The sequence below is a fragment of the Lutra lutra genome, chromosome 1 (assembly GCF_902655055.1).
Source record: "Lutra lutra chromosome 1, mLutLut1.2, whole genome shotgun sequence".
NCBI classification, from domain to species: domain Eukaryota; kingdom Metazoa; phylum Chordata; class Mammalia; order Carnivora; family Mustelidae; genus Lutra; species Lutra lutra.
This window is the reverse complement of record NC_062278.1, coordinates 61,378,189-61,397,039: the sequence shown is the minus strand read 5'-3', so window position 1 is coordinate 61,397,039 and position 18,851 is coordinate 61,378,189. Positions and strand designations below refer to the sequence as shown.

Sequence of the window (18,851 nt, the reverse complement as noted above, 5' to 3'; positions counted from 1 at the left end):
ATAAATAAATAAAATCTTAAAAAAAAAAAAAGAACCACTACCCTTGGAGGAAGCTGAACCTTTTCTCTTTAAAATAAATGAATTTCAATTTTCCTTCTGAAAAGTAAGTGATTGAGATGCTTACGCTCCTACAATGCTGACACTTCCTTCCCTTTCAGGATTTCCCAGACATTTCACCCTGCCGGCTCGCTCATAGAAAGAGGCCAGACGGGCACCAAGATATGCAGGATATCCACTATCTGAAAAATCAAAAAAGAAATTTAAGAGGGGTTCTAAGCCAATCCTAAAAATCCTATCAGCCTTCTTACATGCTAAGCAATAAAAAGACTTACCTGCAGGCATTTCAGCCAAGCGGCCGGAGATTTCTCTAAGGGCCTCTGCCCATCTAGAGGTAGAGTCAGCCATCATACTGACGTGATAACCCATGTCACGGAAATATTCTGACAGCGTAATTCCTAAATTGGGAAGAATATTGCAAATTATAGTTTTACAACGTAGAATCCTGACTTTGTTACCCTTAAGAAAACTTAACAACAAGGACATGAGATAGACTGCTAGGTGCTCACCAAAATCTATTCTCCCTCTTCTTTTGTGCACACAGTTGAATTATGTTTCCTGGCCTCCTTAATATTTAGATATGACCATGTAATTGACCTCGAGCTGACAGAATGAAAGTCAAAGTAATGAGTTCCATCATCAAGCAAGCCAGACATCCTTCCATGCTCTTTATTCCTTCTCACTTACTGATATAGAGTGGACTCCCAGGAGCCCTGGAAGTTGTGAGTTAAAAATGAAAAAGTACATTTCAGCCTGGGTCCCAGTCCAGAATGACCCCTGACCACTTGAGGAAAACATCTGTTATACTGAGCAATGACAAGTTTGGGTTTATTTGTTGCCATAGCCTAATCTAATATAATACACATTTTAAAAAGTAGGAAAAGACTTTTTCCTTATTCCTTGTTGAGATAATTAAGCCTGAAATTAATTTCCAACCCCCCAACTAATTAGCTTGTTTGGTTATTTTTCAAAAGTTGAAAATGTTATTAACCTGAGTAATATTTAATTATCCAGATCATTCTGCTGTGCATTATCAGGTTCCATTTTATTAAATTACTTATAGTAAACCATTTAGAAGAGCCTAACATACAGAAAGAAGTCCCGGGTTCTAGTTTTTGTTCTGTCATTAACCTCAGCAAGTTAGCTTCATTTCCCAGTGTGGTTTCCTAATCTGTTAAAATGGAATAACTCTTGCTCTATCTGTACAAATCAGATGAGATGATACATATAAACATCCTCTGAAAAGTACAACATACTATACAACTTAAGATACTAGAAAATTATAGTTGTTACTACATTGTAAGAGCCCCAAAATCTAATGCCCTGATTCCTTTATTTTATCAGTAAAGAAACAGAGGCACATAGAAGTAAAACAAAATGCACTAGAAAATTCATCACTTTATTATCTATCATATTACATCTTTCAGAATAAGAAATACTGATATCTAAGTCTTCTAAAAAGATGATTCCATGGTCAAAATCTTCAAAAAAATATCAGTTCTCATTACTGAGGCTTAAAAAAACACATTTGTCATCAAATATTCCAATGTGATGATAAGATCAGGTCCTCTCTTATACCAGCATGGCTACATTTTCAGTATCTGTGATGATGCTTATTAATGCTTGTATTAGAAAGACTTAATGGAAGAGACAGATACACATGAGTAAACTTCAAAGGAGTTTCACAGACCTAACGATATCAGTTCCTACCAGTTAAAAAAACAACACCTCAGACAAAATCAAAAGATGAACAAACTGGGAAAACACTGGCAACTCATGACAGATAAAACGCTAATTTCAAAGCTTTCATAAATCAGTAAGAAAAAGGAGTCCTATCCAAAAGAAACATGGACAGAAAGCAGTTTTCAAATGATTAATTCAGAGAGGAAAAATGCTAGCTCAGGAAAGAAATACAGACTGAATAGGTACCTAATATAAAGAAGGGATAGTAAAATGTGAATTGTCAAATCTAGGTACTGAGAAAATTAGCATTCACTGCAATATTCCTTCAAATGTCTATGTGTCTGATAATTACTGGTAAAGATATGGAGAAACAGAACTTTTGTTTGCTGATAACCCTTTTGAAGGGTTATCAAAATCAAAAATCTACATTAGCCGTTGTATGCTTGGCAATTTTACTTCTACAAATTTACCTTACAAAAATGGACAAAGAAATGTGCATAAAACATGAAAAAAAACTATAAAAAAACACACATAAAGATGTTTTAGTGATACAAGGTTTGTGATAGCAAAAAAAGATCAATAATCCAAGTGTCTACAGAAAGATGCTGGTTAAATCCGTTATGATGTAGCCATAGAGCTGGGATACTGTGCAGCTATTTAAAAGAAGAACTCCTGTCTTAAGACAGATGAATATGTCACTTTCTCTTTCTCACACAAGTAATCACCAAACAAGGAGAACAAGAAATATAAAAACTATTATTAAAAACAAGGGAATACGTTTAGTCCCAAAACAAAATTATGAGGAAAGCCACCTGAATGAGGTAAAACCCATTTACCCACCTAAATGGGTAAAAACCCACAAGAATTCACAAGAAGCTGGATGTCTCAGATTAAGCCTCTGCAGAACAGGGGCAAAACCAAGAATCCTTTGTTTGGAACACTGCACAAGGGATACAGATTCCTTGGATCCAGTCTGGCATCAAGAAGCAGGGAGATGGTGACAAACAAAATACATGTAGGCACTCCTCTACAGTGAGGAAGAGTGAGGTGAGGCAGGGTAGAAGAGAGAATTCATTGTAAGTGACTTTGCAGCCGTAGATTTCTGTGGTAGAAGAGAGGAGCAAAATAACTTACTTACACAACTCCATGCCATAACAAACTTCACAGATTCCTATGAAGGAATCCTGCCACCCCCTCCCATCTCAAGGTAATAGTTAACAATACACATCAGTACCAGAACTACACAAAAATACAGAAGAAAAAAGACAGAAGAGCAAATGCAATGATGGTCAAAGAACCTGCCAAAGAACCAATGAAAGCTGTGGCCACACTTAATTAATGAATTAATTAAATAATTAATAATAAAATCATAAATTCATTTATTTATTTGTAATAATAAAATCATAATTAATTAATGAAAGAAAATGTTAATAATGCATCCTTTATTTTATTTTACAAAATAAAATCTCAAGAAATATACAGTAAGCTCAGAAAAGAGGTTTCATGAGGAAGCAGAATTCAACAAAGAGCTGGAAGAAAAAATAAAGCCATTACAGAAATGAAGGTTTCATCAGAAGCAAAGTTAACAATAAACCCTGATTATCCTGTGAACAAATGGACAAAAGGCTAAATAAAGAGGATCAGAGAGAAAAGATACGTGTGGAAAATAGATAAAGGAGACCAGTATGTCTAGTTTGAAGAAGATAACCATAAGATAAGAGAAAAAGTTTCAGAAACAATTCTTGAAAACTCCCCCCCAACCCCCAAAACAGCCTATTCATTGGTTGAAAAGGTAAGTATGTTTCAGGGAAAATTCACCAAAACTATCAATACTGGCATATATCCTAATAAAGTTATAAAACTTAAAAGAGAAATTCCTTCGGGCAAAAAGAAAAATCAGTAATGGGAAAAAAAACACAAAACAGGTCAGTTTCAAATCTTTACCTGGCATTAAAAAAAAAAAATTATTTATTTTGAGAGAGAGAGAGAGAGCTCACATGAGTGAGCACACCAGGAGAGGCAGAGGAAAAGGGAGAGAGAATCCCAAGCAGGCTCTGCACTGAGTGTGGAGCCTGATGTGGGGCTCAATCCTACAACCCTGAGAAATTAATCTGAGTCAAAACCAAGAATCCAAGGCCAACTGACTATACCACCCAGATGTCCTCTTCTCCCTAGCTCTTAATGCTAGAATAAGAGGTCTCAAGGAAACAAATATTGATCCAAAATATTTATACCCAGCCAAACTACTATTAAAATTTAAAGGCAGTGGAGAGGGATCTGACTGGCTCAGTTGGAAGAGTGTGCAAGTCTTGATCTTGGGGTCATTAGTTCGAGCCCCAAGTTGGGTGTAGAGATTACTTAAAGAGAAAGAAAAAAAAAATTTACAGGCAGTGGAAAAAAGCAAACTTATGAAGAAAAAAGAATCTATGGAATATAGTTTTCCTGAGCCTTTCTTGAAGGAACTTCATAAAATCAGATTTTAGCCAACCACGAAACGAATGGAGAAACTATAGCCAAAGGTCTGCTGTGGGAACTAACTCCATTGTATTCTAGGTTTAAGGCTAATAAAAATATTGTATGTAGGGTTACACAACAGAATGTGAATATTATAAATCCTGAAAATGTAGAAATAAGAGTACCAAAATCTGGGACAGAAGTGGGAGCAAAGATGGGAGGTAATACATAAACACATGGATTTTCTTATCTTTTATAGCCAGCCATCAAGATATAATTCAAAACTGGTAATTCAAGTTATAGAGATACAGATATATTTGGAGTTAGAGCAATGGTAAAACATGTAATAAAAAAAACAATAGTAAATGTGTCATTTATGGTCATGCTAGCTTTAAACTTATGAACAGATATAAACTGCCTTTTTTTTCTTTAAGATTTACTTTAGAGAGAGAAACAGAGGGTGAGCGAGTGCGGGGAGGGCCACAGAGAGGTGAAGAATCCCAAGCCGACTCCCCACCAAGCACAGAGCCCAGCATGGGGCTTGATCCTAGGACCTGAGATCATGACCTGAGCCAAAATCAAGAGCTGGACTCTTAACCAACTGCGTCACCCAAGTGCCCCCAGATGTAAACTGCTTTTATTCCAATTCATATACTCACCAGTATAAATAGAAGCTTCTCTAGCAGCAACAGGCATATTGGAGGTATTGGCTACCAAAGCTGTCCTCTTCATAATTGATTCCACCTTACCATCAACTTCCATTGTGAGCTAGAGACAAACAATCTATTTTGATCCTCTAATTTCCAAATAGAACATTTTAGTCCCCCATTTTTTTTTTTTTTTACAATTTACCCATACTTAATTCGTTTTATAATCAGTTTTCCTGAAGTATTATTTCCCATCACTCCAACCCTTTCTCCCTACCTCACTGTGCTGTAAGAAGACAGGCATTATTTCTATTTCATAAATGAAATCCATTATTTTATGGAAGAAGGAATATTAGTTTAGCAACCTAATAGATCATATAAAACCGATATAAAGTTCTCATCCATAAATACTTTGTCTATTTTCTCTTTCTCCTAATAACTGAAAACCACAACACCATGAAAAGAAACTTTAAAGTATCTGACTGAAAAAGTCAAATTCCTTTCCTTGAATATAAAAATTGAATCACAAATATAATTAGAAAATTCCTTAAGAGATCCTTGACAAATGAGAGCATTGCTAAAGATCTGACACAAAGCTTTATTAATTGCCACTGAAAGTTGATTAGTGGCATTTTCTCTAGAATAACACTTGAAGCTTTATATATACAAACCTCTGGGAAGTCTCGGAGGACTTCAGACATCTCATTTCCTCGTTCACCACATCCTACATAGATGATCACATCACTGTTGGAATACTTGGATAGGGACTGTGATATCACTGTCTTCCCACAGCCAAAAGCCCCCGGGATTGCAGTAGTTCCTCCCTGTACACATCTAAGCAAAGAAAACAAAGTGGATTACTTTACTTGGTAATAAATACTAACAAATAAAGTAGGTAAGTAACACAAAAATACAAGTTAAGGAAAAAAAGCACTTTGAAATACTTTCATCTGTATCAATATCTATATATAACTATATACACAAAGATAGATACACAGCTACAGATACAAAAATTGCTCCCCCAACTGATAGCTATAACAGAGTATTTTTTTTTATTATCATTAATCATCTCTACCATCTTTAATAGTTAGAAAGTGAGAATATATGCCAAAACGTACCTGGGGAAAAGGAATACAAAAATAAATAAAACAGTACTAATGATCTTTGGAATGCTTATATAAATTAGTTTATGAAAGCACAATATAGGAATTAAAGCTAAAAGACAAATTTAAACAAATTTACTAAGTTGTCTTCTGAGGCAAAAAATAAGACCTAAGAAAACCATATCCTGCCGTAAAGGTTAATGAATGAGGACTTGTATTAAGGTGTACTGTCAATCCCTTTTTATACATTGTGTAACTATTTATGAAGTACTTCCTAGGCATTAAACACTGCCTGGAGATACTGGAGAGACACCAGCAAATACGATAGCTATGTTTCTGTCTGCACAAAGCCCACATTCCAGCAGGGTAAAATGAAGAGGCAGCTGGTGATTACAGTGCCATTTAGCAGCTATGTTCAAACTTTCCCTATGAAGTGGTACCAGAGAGTGAATCACCCTTAAGGGCAGAGGAAAGTACATGTTGTGGTGTGTGTCTGTGTCCGTGTCCGTGTGTGTCCGTGTGTATATGTGTATGCAGGTAGAGCAGGAGGGTGTGGGAAGGAGAAATGAAATGTAATGCTAAGGAAAATGTCTTTGTAATATTGTGTTCTACTATAAAATTCACAGAAACACCATAGCCTTAATAATAATGATAGACTTCTTCAATATAAAACTAATATGCATTAAAGTTTTATCCCCTTCAAACTGTTCAATGACTTCAATAAACTGAGCCCATCTCTCAAATCACTTTTAACTTGGGTGGGGAGGCAGGGCTGGGTGTGACCCAGTTTGGAAATTCAACAATTCAGTGTGAAAAGTGCTATCACAGAGAACATCCAAGGTGCTATGTGAGAACACAGGAAGGGATACAAAGTCCAACACTGGATTGGAGTGGGGTTAGGAGATCCTTCTGACAGTAGCTAAGACCTGAAAGGGAACAGAAATTAGCCAGACGAAGGGAAATAATGTTCCAAGCAGAGGAAACAGCATATTCAAAGGCCCAAGGGCAAGAAGGAGCACTGCTTGAGGAACTAAAAGTCCCTCAGGATGCCTGGCAGATGGTATATAAGGTGCTAGGGCAGTCAAGTGGCTGAGATACTGGAAAGTAAGTGACAGCCAGATCACAGTCAGTTTTGTAAGGAGTTATGGAGTATTTGTTTGAAAAGCAGTGAAGTGGACTTAGAGGTTTCAAGCAAAACAGTGCAGGACCAGACATTGTTTTAGATGGGTCATTATGTAATATGGACAATACTTAGAAAGAAGGCAAGACTGAAGAGAAGAAGTCTGATTAAAATGTGATTATTGCAGGAATTAGGGTAGGATCCTTTATTAAAATCATGGAGTAGGGATGAAAGATACAGATTTAAAAATATCCAGGTAACAGAATAAAAGCACTTGTTCAATAATAAGGTGTGGGCAGGTAAGAATGATCCTTGAGAGGAGTCACAGATTTCGGATTCCGCATTTTACCAGATGGATGACAGTGACATTGGTTCCAAGAGACAACAAAAAAAGGAGCAACTTTCAAAGAGTGGTGATTAAGATAATGATTTTAGCTATGAACATACTGACTCTGAGGTACCTCTAAGGCATTCAAAAAGAGAGGTATGAACAGAAGTGACTGAGTGTGGAACTCAGGTGAGATCTGGGAGGAAGATACAGATTTGGAAGTCATCATGTTAATATTTAACATTTAAGTCATGAGTGTGAAAAAACTCTTAATATCAAAATTAAGGGAGAAGGGACCTGAAATGGAGAATAAGAACTTGTGGACAGAAGCTAATAGGAAAAACAAAGAAAGAGGATATTTCAAGGAGGAAGGAGTAGAAAGCAATATCTGAAGTTACAGGAATTAAGGAAATACTAAAACTTATTTATTGAATTATCAGTATGGGAGTGAAGGATATTAGTGAGAGTAGTTTCAACTGGGTGGGCAACATGAATCAGAGAGGGAAAAGTGGAGATGGTCAATTTATTTTTTCAAGAGGTCTCGCTATGAAGATGAGGAGACAAGTAGTGGAAGGTAGAAAGGAGTAAGGGGTAGAAGGTAGACATTTTTTTCAATAGATGGAAATAAAGGGAAGATAACCTTGAAGCTTATCTAAAGGGAGATAGCCTAAAGTGAGGTCTCTGAGGAGACATGAGGTAGGATATAGTCCAGAAAGAGGAAAGGAAGAAGGAATCAATGGAAGTGCACATTAACTGAAGGAGTTTCAAATGTGATAGCCTCTAAGTTCTCTGTGAAGGCTCTAGCATGATCACTTTTTGCCAAACAAAGAAGGAAGAATGGAGCTGAGGCTTTGACACAGGTGTAGAGGTCTGAAAAGCTGCTGAGTAGAGGAGGAGAATGGTAAAGAGGGAAATGCTGGACGTGACCCAGCAGTCACGTACTAACTTGCACTGGTTATCTGATTTTCTCAGCAGCCTGTGTGTAGACCTGAGAGAAGGGGATAGCTGGATGGGCTCACAGCTGGATGCTGCCGGGAGGGATGTTGCTAGGTGTAACAGAAATAAAAGAACAAGAAAATTTAGCATCCCGGCAAATATGCAGAAATTGACAGACTAGTAAGCTTAAGCTAGATACTGAAGGATATGGAAACAGGAGGTATTGACTAATAAGAAGCCACAGGATCGAAGATCTTAATGAGAAATAGCGAGAATAACTCAGAGAGTAGGTTTCAAGGGTCAGTGGGATGTATGCGGGTTAGTGATCAAGGTTAAAGGAGTTACTGTACAATGGCTTCAGTCTTTCCTGTGGATTAAATGATGAAGTCATCTGTTGAAAGTAAAGCAGGGTATGGTGAAGCCTGAGAATTAAAAGAGATTTTTAAGCAGTCGAAGAAAATGGCAAAGTGCGGACTACAGAAAGTGTCCTGGGCAGCATGGAGAGCTCCGTTGATTTTAGAAACCACTGACTTATAGTGAATGATATCAATCTACTCATTCTAGGATAACCATTTAAAGATAGTCGTATCTTTGGGCACAGATTTTCTTCTGGAAATTTTATTTTTTCAGAAAGTTTCAGGAAAAAAACCTTTCCTTTTGCAACTGTGAAACAATAAATCTTCAATGATTTGACTCTATAACAAGCACTGGCAATATATGAACATATTTAACTAGTTCACTATTATTTCTCTAGATAAATTTATTATAGGATGAGCACAGGAAACCTTTTATCTATAAACCAGTGAAACAATAAACACATATAATCCTGAGGGAAAAAAAAAACACAGGGCACAGCTCAAACTTACGGAAAAAGGGCATCAAGAACCCTCTGGCCAGTCAACAAGGGATGATTAGCTGGCAGCTTCTCAGTGACTGGCCGAACTTGACGTACAGGCCATACTTGTACCATGCTAAACTTTTCCTTTACGCCTTCAAATTCAAGCTCCAAGACAACATCCTATAAAAATATGGCAGGATGTTATGTACAGTCAAATCCATGAACATTCCTTCCTCTAAAATCAAAGTAATTCCAGATTCCCCTTGGGGGTGGAGAGGTGGTATGTGGAAGTAGAGAAGGAGATCTTTATTTCTTAACGCTCATCTTTATATACAGAGTTCTCATTTTTTTAGCCAGGTGCACTTATTACTGTTTCAAGAATTAAAAAATAGGAGTTTTGAGAAAGAGGTATTTCAAGTAACAGAGGAATAGTTAAATAAATTATATGGATATGCACAGGGCCAAGTCTTAAAAGATACAGATGACACTCTTGGGACTGGCAGATAAATGAAAACTTTCAGAATTTACTTTGTATGTAAAGCATACTTTGTATGCTTTGTGTGCTTACTTTATTACAATGTTCTTTTTTTTTTTTTAAGATTTTTTTTTTTTTATTTGACAGAGAGATCACAAGCAGACAGAGAGGCAGGCAGAGAGAGAGAGAGAGAGAGAGGGAAGCAGGCTCCCTGCTGAGCAGAGAGCCCGATGCAGGACTCAATACCAGGACCCTGAGATCATGACCTGAGCCGAAGGCAGCGGCTTAACCCACTGAGCCACCCAGGCGCCCTATTACAATGTTCTTATACTGATTTTTTTTTTAAAGATTTTATTTATTTATTCGACAGACAGAGATCACAAGTAGGCAGAGGAGGCAGGCAGAGAGAGGGGGGAGCAGGCTCCCCGCTGAGCAGAGAGACCGATGCGGGGCTCGATCCCAGGATGCTGGGATCATGACCTGAGCCAAAGGCAGAGGCCCTAACCCACTGAGCCAGCCAGGCGCCCCTCTTATACTGATTTAATTAAAAATGCTTACCTATTAAGAACCCTAACATATTTAATAAAGTTAAATATTAAATATTTACAAATGCAAAAAGATGAGTAATACTCTAACATTTATGAACACTGGGATGTTTTCAACTATTCAAAAACAATCCCAACATCCAGACTTATAGATATCAGTAATTTTGTTGATAAGTGAATTTGAATTACCTACCTCAGAGTGTTTCATCTGTGTAGGAGTGTATGAGTCTCAAAGCTAGTGAGTCAGGTTGGCTGATGGCCCAGAACCCGAATGATTACTTAACTCTTTTGTTCTCAATATTTTGTAGAGAACAGACTTATTCTTGTGGAATGATTAGAAAAATATTCTTTTATCACATTTTGTTGGGAACAGATTATTTGTTATAATGGTCTCCTATAGGAGACTCCTATAAAGTTATCTTCATACCCACAAAGACTATTATTTGTCTACTGATATGATATGACTATCAATAACATTCAAGGACTAAGTTTTAAATAGCTCATCCAGAGTCAGAATTCATATAATCTGTCATACAGTTTACTATATAAATATATACTGACAGTTAAAAGCAAAGTAAGTCTATTCTATGCCTAAAAGATCAGGCTTTAAGTAATGTAGCATAAGTTAAGAAGGTAAGAAAATGTTACACTACATATTGCTTTCCCGTAAAAAAAAAAAACAACCTCAGTATGTTCTGCTTTTTGTATTCCCAAGCCCAAGTTTAAAAATAAAATCAAAAAAAAATCTTAAAAAATTATAGGAATTATTTACAGGGAACAACAGGTGTTGGCAAGGATGTAGAGAAAGGGGAGCCCTCTTGCACTGTTAGTGGGAATGTAAATTTGTGGTGCAGCTATGCTGGAAAACAGTATGGAGGTTCCTCAAAAGTTAAAAATAGAACTACCCTACAACTCAGCAATTTCACTGTAGGTAATTACCCAAAAGATACAGAAATATGACTCAAAGGGATACATGCACCCCAATGTTTATGGCAGCATTATCAACAATAGTCAAACCATGAAAAGAGCCCAAATATCCATCCATTCATCAGTGGATGGATATTTGGGCTCTTTTCATATATATATATATATATATATATATGGAGGTATATTACTCAGCCATAGAAAAAGAATGAAATCTTGCCATCTGCAACAATGTGGATGGACCTAAAGAGTATTATGCTAAAAGCGAAATAAGTCAGTCAAAGATAAACAGCATAGGATTTCACTTGTATGTGGAATTTAAGAAAAATAGATGAACACGGGGCGGGGTGAAGAGAGGAAGAGAGGCAACCATAAAACAGACTTTTAACTGTAGAGGACAAACTGAGAGTTACTTGGGGTGGGGGGTGGGCGGCAGGGGGATGGGCTAAATGGATGATGGGTATTGAAGAGGCCCCTTGCAGGGGCGCCTGGGTGGCTCAGTCCTTAAGGGTCTGCCTTTGGCTCAGGTCATAATCCCAGAGCCCTGGGATTGAGCCCCATATCAGGCTCCCCACTCGGTGGGAAGCCTGCTTCTCCCTCTCTCACTCCCCCTCCTTGTATTCCCTCCTTCACTGTCTCTCTTTCTCTGTCAGACAAATAAATAAAATCTTAAAAAAAAAAAAAAAAAAAAGAGGCCACCTGTTGTGATGAGCATTGGATGTTATATGTAACTGATAAATCATTAAATTCTACACCTGCAACTAATATTACATTGTATGTTAACAGGAATTTGAATAAAAACTTGAAAAAAAAATAAATGAATCTAACATATAACATGATGACTGTAGTTCACTGTATTGTATTATATACTTAAAAGCTGCTAACAGAGTAGATCTTAAATGTTCTCACCACACCCACACCCACACATTAAGCACCCAAAGTGCTCTGATGGAAGTATTAACTAACCCTATTGTGGTAATCATTTTGCAATGATAAGGGTACCAAATCATCATGGTTAAAAAAAAAAAAATTATGGGAGGTATTTAAAACCTACACATTAAGTATCAATTCTATTACTATTTAGGACACTAAAATGGGACAATTATCAGGTAGTGCCACACTATGAGATAAAGTTTACATAATACTTACTGAGGTATCGTAATTTCCAGGTGGAGCAATGTAAGTTACAGTTCCTCTGTTTCGTGGGGGTAACATGATTTTGTGTTTGATGAGTGAGTTCTCATTGACAATTCCATAAATATCTCCACCAGTGATGTGACTACCAACCTAGAGAACAAGTACATTTGCTATTTAACGTTCAAATAAACATCAAGCTGTTTGTTTAAATAAATGCCAAGTAGATTCATCCTTGCTGCCATTATTTAAATCATCTGCCTCACTTATCAATAAAACACATTAGTTCTATAATTCTTCTAGCAGATTTAAAGAAAAATTTAAACTATGCTTCTGTGGTCTATTTTTATTTGATAAAGTACAAAATAGTTCGCTAAACATCTATTTCACATTCTTTCACCAACTTTAGAAATCTTGGTTATAAAGACATACCCGTAGGTTTTTGCAAGGTGTAAAATCCCATTTGACATCTCTGCTAAGAGCAGACACATTTACTCCTCTGGGAATGTAGATACTTTGAGTCTGACTGCTGATATCTGACAAAGGTCTCTGAATACCATCAAAAATAGCTCCCATGATGCCAGGCCCAAGCTCTACTGAGAGGGGTTTACCAGTGCGGAGTACAGGATCTCCAACAGACACACCAGCTAGAAATAGTAGTTGAGGAAAACTCACTATGAAAGTTTAGAAACACTGTAAGAAGGAAATACCACAGTTGGAAGAGGAGATGATACTTAAGAAGCTAAAACAGAAATTCTCAAACTTCCTTAATTTGCAACATCCTCAGGGTTTCAGTAACTTTTTCACAGCGCCCTATGACAAAAGATATATTTAATAATTCCATTTACTAAATAGTTCTATCCAACCAACTTAACAAACATATATGTCCTAACAATTGAGTGTCACTTTAAGAGAAAAATATATAGAGATTAAAAGAAAAAAAAAGGCATTTTAATTTCATTTTTAAATAACATCAGTTCTTCAAATGTACTGTAAAATTTTCAAACATTAGAATCAGACAAATACCTGTTCCACATTCATTTTTGTATGATACCTGCTTAACAATCACCACTCAGCTTTGCAAAGATATGACATCATTGACAAGAATATAGTATAAGTAGGATAATGAAAGTGTCTCTTAACTGAAGTTACTGGTTCACATGATGTCTGACAGTATGTCTAATATTCTGATGTTAACCTCAAAAATTTTAAATGCCCTGGCATGTCACATGAGTTTGCAGCAGCTGCCCAGTGTGCCTCCTGCACAGTTTGGGAACCACAGGGCTAAACACAGAAGCAATACATTGTGAATACATTGTTTCAACTATACTACTAAGAAATATCAGTCCCACAGAAAGGATATTAGTACCTGAGAAAAATCTTAAAATCTTAACAAGTGATTTTGAAAAGGAAAAAAATAAAACCTGCAAATAAGCACACCGAAACCATGTTGTTCACATACTTGTTGACTGATAGGAGTAAAATCAGTACAACTTTGGGGCGCCTGGGTGGCTCAGTGGGTTAAAGCCTCTGCCTTCGGCTCAGGTCATGATCCCGGGGTCCCGGGATCGAGTCCCACATCAGGCTCCCAGCTCCATAGGGAGTCTGCTTCTCCCTCTGACCTTCTCCTCGCTCATGCTCTCTCTTACTGTCTCTCTGTCAAATAAATAAATAAAATCTTAAAAAATAAATAAATAAAATAAAACACATAACCTTGACCCAGGGGCGCCTGGGTGGCTCAGTGGGTTAAGCCTCTGCCTTCAGCTCAGGTCATGATCTCGGGGTCCTGGGATTGAGCCCCGCATTAAGGCTCTCTGCTCATCAGGGAACCTGTTTCCACCCCTTCCCCCTCCACTGCCTGCCTCTGCCTACTTGTGATCTCTGTCTATCAAAAAAAAAAACAACTTAAAAAAAAAAAAACCTTGACCCAAGAATCAAACTCCCATGAATTTGTACTATAGTTACACTATAACACTGTTTATAACATATGTAGACTAGACACAACCAAAATTTCTATCATTAAAGAGATTAATAAATAATGGTACATTCATATGATGTAACTCTATGTAGCTTTTAAAACAAAATAGAGGACTTTCAATGAATTGCTCTAGAAAGATCTCCAAAATGTATTTTTTAAAAAGATTTATCTATTTGTCAGAAAGAAAGAGAGAGAGCGAGCGAGCACGCACAAGTGGGCAGAGTGGCAGGCAGCGGCGGAGAGAGAAGCTGGCTCCCTGCTGAGCAGGGAGCCCGATGCAGAACTCGATCCCAGAACCCTGGGACCATGACCTGAGCCGAAGGCAGTGGCTTAACTGACTGAGCCACCCAGGCATCCCTGCAAAATGTATTTTCATTTCCAATATGAAACTTTTCTTTTTTGAAGATTTTATTTGTTGGAGCGCCTGGGTGGCTCAGTGGGTTAAAGCCTCTGCTTTCAGCTCAGGTCACGATCTCAGGGTCCTGGGATTGAGCCCTGCATCGGGCTCTCTGCTCAGCAGGGAGCCTGCTTCCCCCCTCTCTCTCTGCCTACTTGTGATCTCTCTGTCAAGTGAATAAATAAAATCTTAAAAAAAAAAAGATTTTATTTATTTATTTGAGAGAGAGTGAGAGTGGGAGAGAGAGCATGAGTGGGGTGAAAGGCAGAGGGAGAAGCAGACTCCCTGCCAAGCAGGGAACCCAATGTGGGGCTCGATTCTGGAACTCTTGGGATCATGATTTGAGCCGAAGGCAGAAGCTCAACCGACTGAGCTACCCAGGCGCCCCCAATATGAAACTTTTCAAACCTAGAGCAAAGTTGAAAGAATTTTACAGTCAATTCTTTTATCCACCAGTTAGATCTTACCATTAACATTTTCCTATACTTTATCATATCCCTATCCATCTTCCATAATAGATGTATTTTTAAGTAAAAAAAGCAAAGTGTAGAATAGTGCATATGATATGCGGTCTTTTGGGGAAAAAAAGTTAGAAAAAATCATATTTATATTGGTTCATATATGCAATTAACAAACTAGAAGGATATACAATAAAAGGAATTAATAAAAATGGCTGCATGTGTGTTTGGAAAATTGGTCAGATATAGGATGACAATGGTGGAAAGGGCTGTCACTGTATACATGTTCATTTGTTTTTAAGTCTTCAAACCACATAAAAGATTGAAATATAAAGCTGATATTAGATTAAAAAAACTTTAAAAAATTCTTTTAATTAGTCATGATTTCATAGCTACAAAGACTTCTAATTTTACTTAAATTTTTAGATAATTTTATTTTGATTTAGCACCCCAGCACTCACACAGCAAGAACAGCTACCTGAAAAAACGTATTTTAGTATGGCAAAAAAGTTGTATCAAGTAAAGCTTAATTAAATAGCCAAAGAACCAATGCTGCCCCTATATTTATAGCAACATTATTTACAACAGCCAAGATATGTAAGTATCCTAAGTGTCCACTGATAGATTAATGGATATAAACCATGTGTGTTTGTGTGTGTAAAGAATATTATGGCATGTGTATATAGAGAGAATACAGAGATGTGTATATGTATATATAGAGAGAATATATTGTGTATTGTGTTTCATTTTGTGTGTGTGTGTGTGTATGTATATATATATTTATATATACATATATAAATATATATATACATACACACACACACACATACACATTATATTACACAATAAAATATTCCTCAGCCACAAAAAAATAATGAAATCTTGCCATTTACAACAACAGGGGTGGACCAAGAAGGTCCATGAAGTGAGTCAGAGAAAAATGAAGACAGAGAAAATGGAAGTAAAACATGAAGTAAGACAGAGAAAAATAGAGAAAAACAAATACCATATAATTTCACTTAAGTGTGGAATCTAGAAAACAAAACAAATGAAAAAACAGAAACAGAGACAGATTCATCAAATACAGAGAACAACCTAGTGGTTGCCAGAGATGAGAAGGTTGGGTGGATGGGCAAAATAGGTGAAGGATATTAAGAGGTACAAACTTCCAGTTATAAAATAAATTAGTCATGGGGATAAAAAGGTATAGCATGGGGAATGTAGCCAATAATATTATAATAACTTTGGTAACAGATGAGAACTACACTTATCATGGTGAGCATTTCATAAGAAATGTTAACTGTCAAATCCCTATGTTATATACCTGAAACTAGTATTATATTGTATGCCAACTCTACTTCAATAAAAAAATTTCAGGGGGTGCCTGGGTGGCTCAGTGGTTAAAGCCTCTGCCTTCGGCTCAGGTCATGATCCCAGGGTCCTGGGATCGAGTCCCGCATCGGGCTCTCCGCTCAGCAGGGAGCCTGCCTCCTCCTCCTCTTTCTCTCTGCCTGCCTCTCTGCCTACCTGTGATCTGTCTGTCAAATAAATTAAAAAAAAAAAAAAAAATTAAAAAATAAATAAATAAAAAAATAAATAAATTTCAAATGATAGTAATAAATAAGAATTAATGCTGATCTTGAAAATCAATTTAAGTAAAATATATAAGTGAAGTTAAAAAAAGTGGTTCCTCTTCACAAAGCCTAACATGTTATCTCTTTTTCATAGAAAACTAAAAATAAATACTATGTTTAAAAGCCAAAAGTATGATAAACAAGTAGTAAAGATTCCCTAGTGCTAAAGTTATAATGCAACATGTCATCCAGCATTATTTATTAGGATAAGATAAAGAGTAGTGACTTATTCATGAAATTTTCTACTTTATTATTATTATTTTTAATGACTTTGCTAGGGTTTTGGTTTTTTTTTTTTTTTAAGATTTTATTTATTTATTTGCCAGAGAGAGAGAGTGAGCACAGGCAGGCAGAGTGGCAGCAGAGGCAGAGGGAGAAGCAGGCTCCCCGCTGAGCAAGGAGCCCGATGTGGGACTCGATCCCAGGACGCTGGGATCATGACCTGAGCCGAAGGCAGCCGCTTAACCAACTGAGCCACCCAGGCATCCCGAAATTTTCTACTTTAAACAGAAATCATGATCAGAGAATTCTAACCATAAGAGTAGATGTTATTATTCTGTTTATGCTTTCCTCTACAGTATGTTACTCTTAAGAAAAATTATAATTGGTTTCCCCTAAAGTTTGTGAACTACCAAAATATAAAGGGCAATGAAAGTTCAGAAGACAATACTAACTGCTTAAAATAAGATCAGTAATTCCTAGTACCTTTCCTCAAATTCCTGTATAAATCAGGTTTCTTTACAACACCAAGATCTCATCCTTTTGATACGACTGGTTGTTGCTGCTTCCACCTTTGCCATAAATCCTTAAATTCTGACTTGTAGGAAGTGGCAAGAAATTGAACCAAAAAGGATACAAGTTTCTTCATACACCTGGATAGTAGCCATGTCACCCTCTAATCGGATAATCTCTCCAACCAGTTCACTGTGGCCCACTCTCACCAGCTCATACATGGCCGCACCTGCCATGTCACAGGCTGTGACCACTGAAAAGAACAAATAAGTATTTGGTAACTGAAGATTCTGTGAACAGTTACAGATAACTGAAATATCTGATCAATCCAGTAACACACCTCTCTCACATATTAAGAAAAATAAAACACCTGCTATGAAACATACATACAGTTTCACAAAAATATGCATTTTTAGCATATGATATACAGATAAACAAAAGAAATCTGTTAGGCTAAAGCTTATTCATTTCATTTACATAATACACATGAAAATTATTTTCAAAAAGTCTGAAGTTCTATATGGCAAACTCTTACCTAGCAGCATTGAGACAAAATTTTGACCAACTGAAGTTGCTATAAAACATGGAATGATGGATTTGGGAACAATAAAAAAATTTTTAAACCAAAGTTAGAACAAGAACTTTAGCTAGTAGCATGGTAGAATGCAACACAATTATCAGTTCACTGTATTGTCACCATTCCTTTGAGAAACAATATATAAAACAACATCTTTATTTTCATTTCTAACACTTCATATTACTGGTTCTTAAAACTCTTCTGGGACAAGGACACCTTTGATAAACTAATGACAGCTCTACCTAGAAAAACTCACATATGCGTCAAAAAATTTTTTTTCAGGGGCACCTAGCTGGCTCAGTTGGCACAGCATGCAACTCCTGATGTCAGGATTGTGAGTTCAAGCCCCACGATGGGTGTAGAGATTATCTAAGATATAAAATCTTTAAAAAATAATAATTTTTTTCATAGATCTTTCATCCTTTCAAAGGATGTTTATAATCAGTCATCACCAGTGGGTGAAGTCCCAATTAATCAGTATCTGTATTTTTAGTATTTAGTCTTCTGATGCAATTAATTAGAACTATATATTAGCAATATTCAAGTGGAAACCGTTAAAGTATTACTACTTAATTAACTTGGATTAGAACAATAAAGATTTGTTAATTTCATAAATATTTAACTCTATACCTACTATGTAAGAATAATTAAGATGAACTGAAATGACAGAGACAACTAAAATGTTATTTTATTATTTGTTTAAGGGGGGAGGGGAGAGGAAGAGAGAGAATCTTAAGCAGGCTCCACAACCAGCATGAAGTCCAACTCTGTGGGCTTGATCTCACAACCCTGAGATCGTGACCTCACCCGAAATCAGAGTCTGACCCTTAA

General features: G+C 36.6%; 1 protein-coding gene across 4 annotated transcripts in view; it reads right to left on the bottom strand.

Moving 5' to 3' along the window:
- ATP6V1A (ATPase H+ transporting V1 subunit A) overlaps window positions 1-18,851 on the bottom strand; it is a 65,119-nt gene that overhangs the window by 13,905 nt on the left and 32,363 nt on the right. For all 4 annotated transcript variants that reach the window (XM_047725037.1, XM_047725026.1, XM_047725046.1 and 1 more), the window contains 8 exons: window positions 17,568-17,696; window positions 12,677-12,891; window positions 12,260-12,397; window positions 9,195-9,346; window positions 5,513-5,675; window positions 4,854-4,962; window positions 333-455; window positions 125-239 (listed from right to left, as the gene is read on the bottom strand). In XM_047725037.1, the coding sequence (XP_047580993.1) occupies window positions 125-239; window positions 333-455; window positions 4,854-4,962; window positions 5,513-5,675; window positions 9,195-9,346; window positions 12,260-12,397; window positions 12,677-12,891; window positions 17,568-17,696 (1,144 nt within the window). The remainder of the gene's footprint in view (window positions 1-124; window positions 240-332; window positions 456-4,853; window positions 4,963-5,512; window positions 5,676-9,194; window positions 9,347-12,259; window positions 12,398-12,676; window positions 12,892-17,567; window positions 17,697-18,851) is intronic.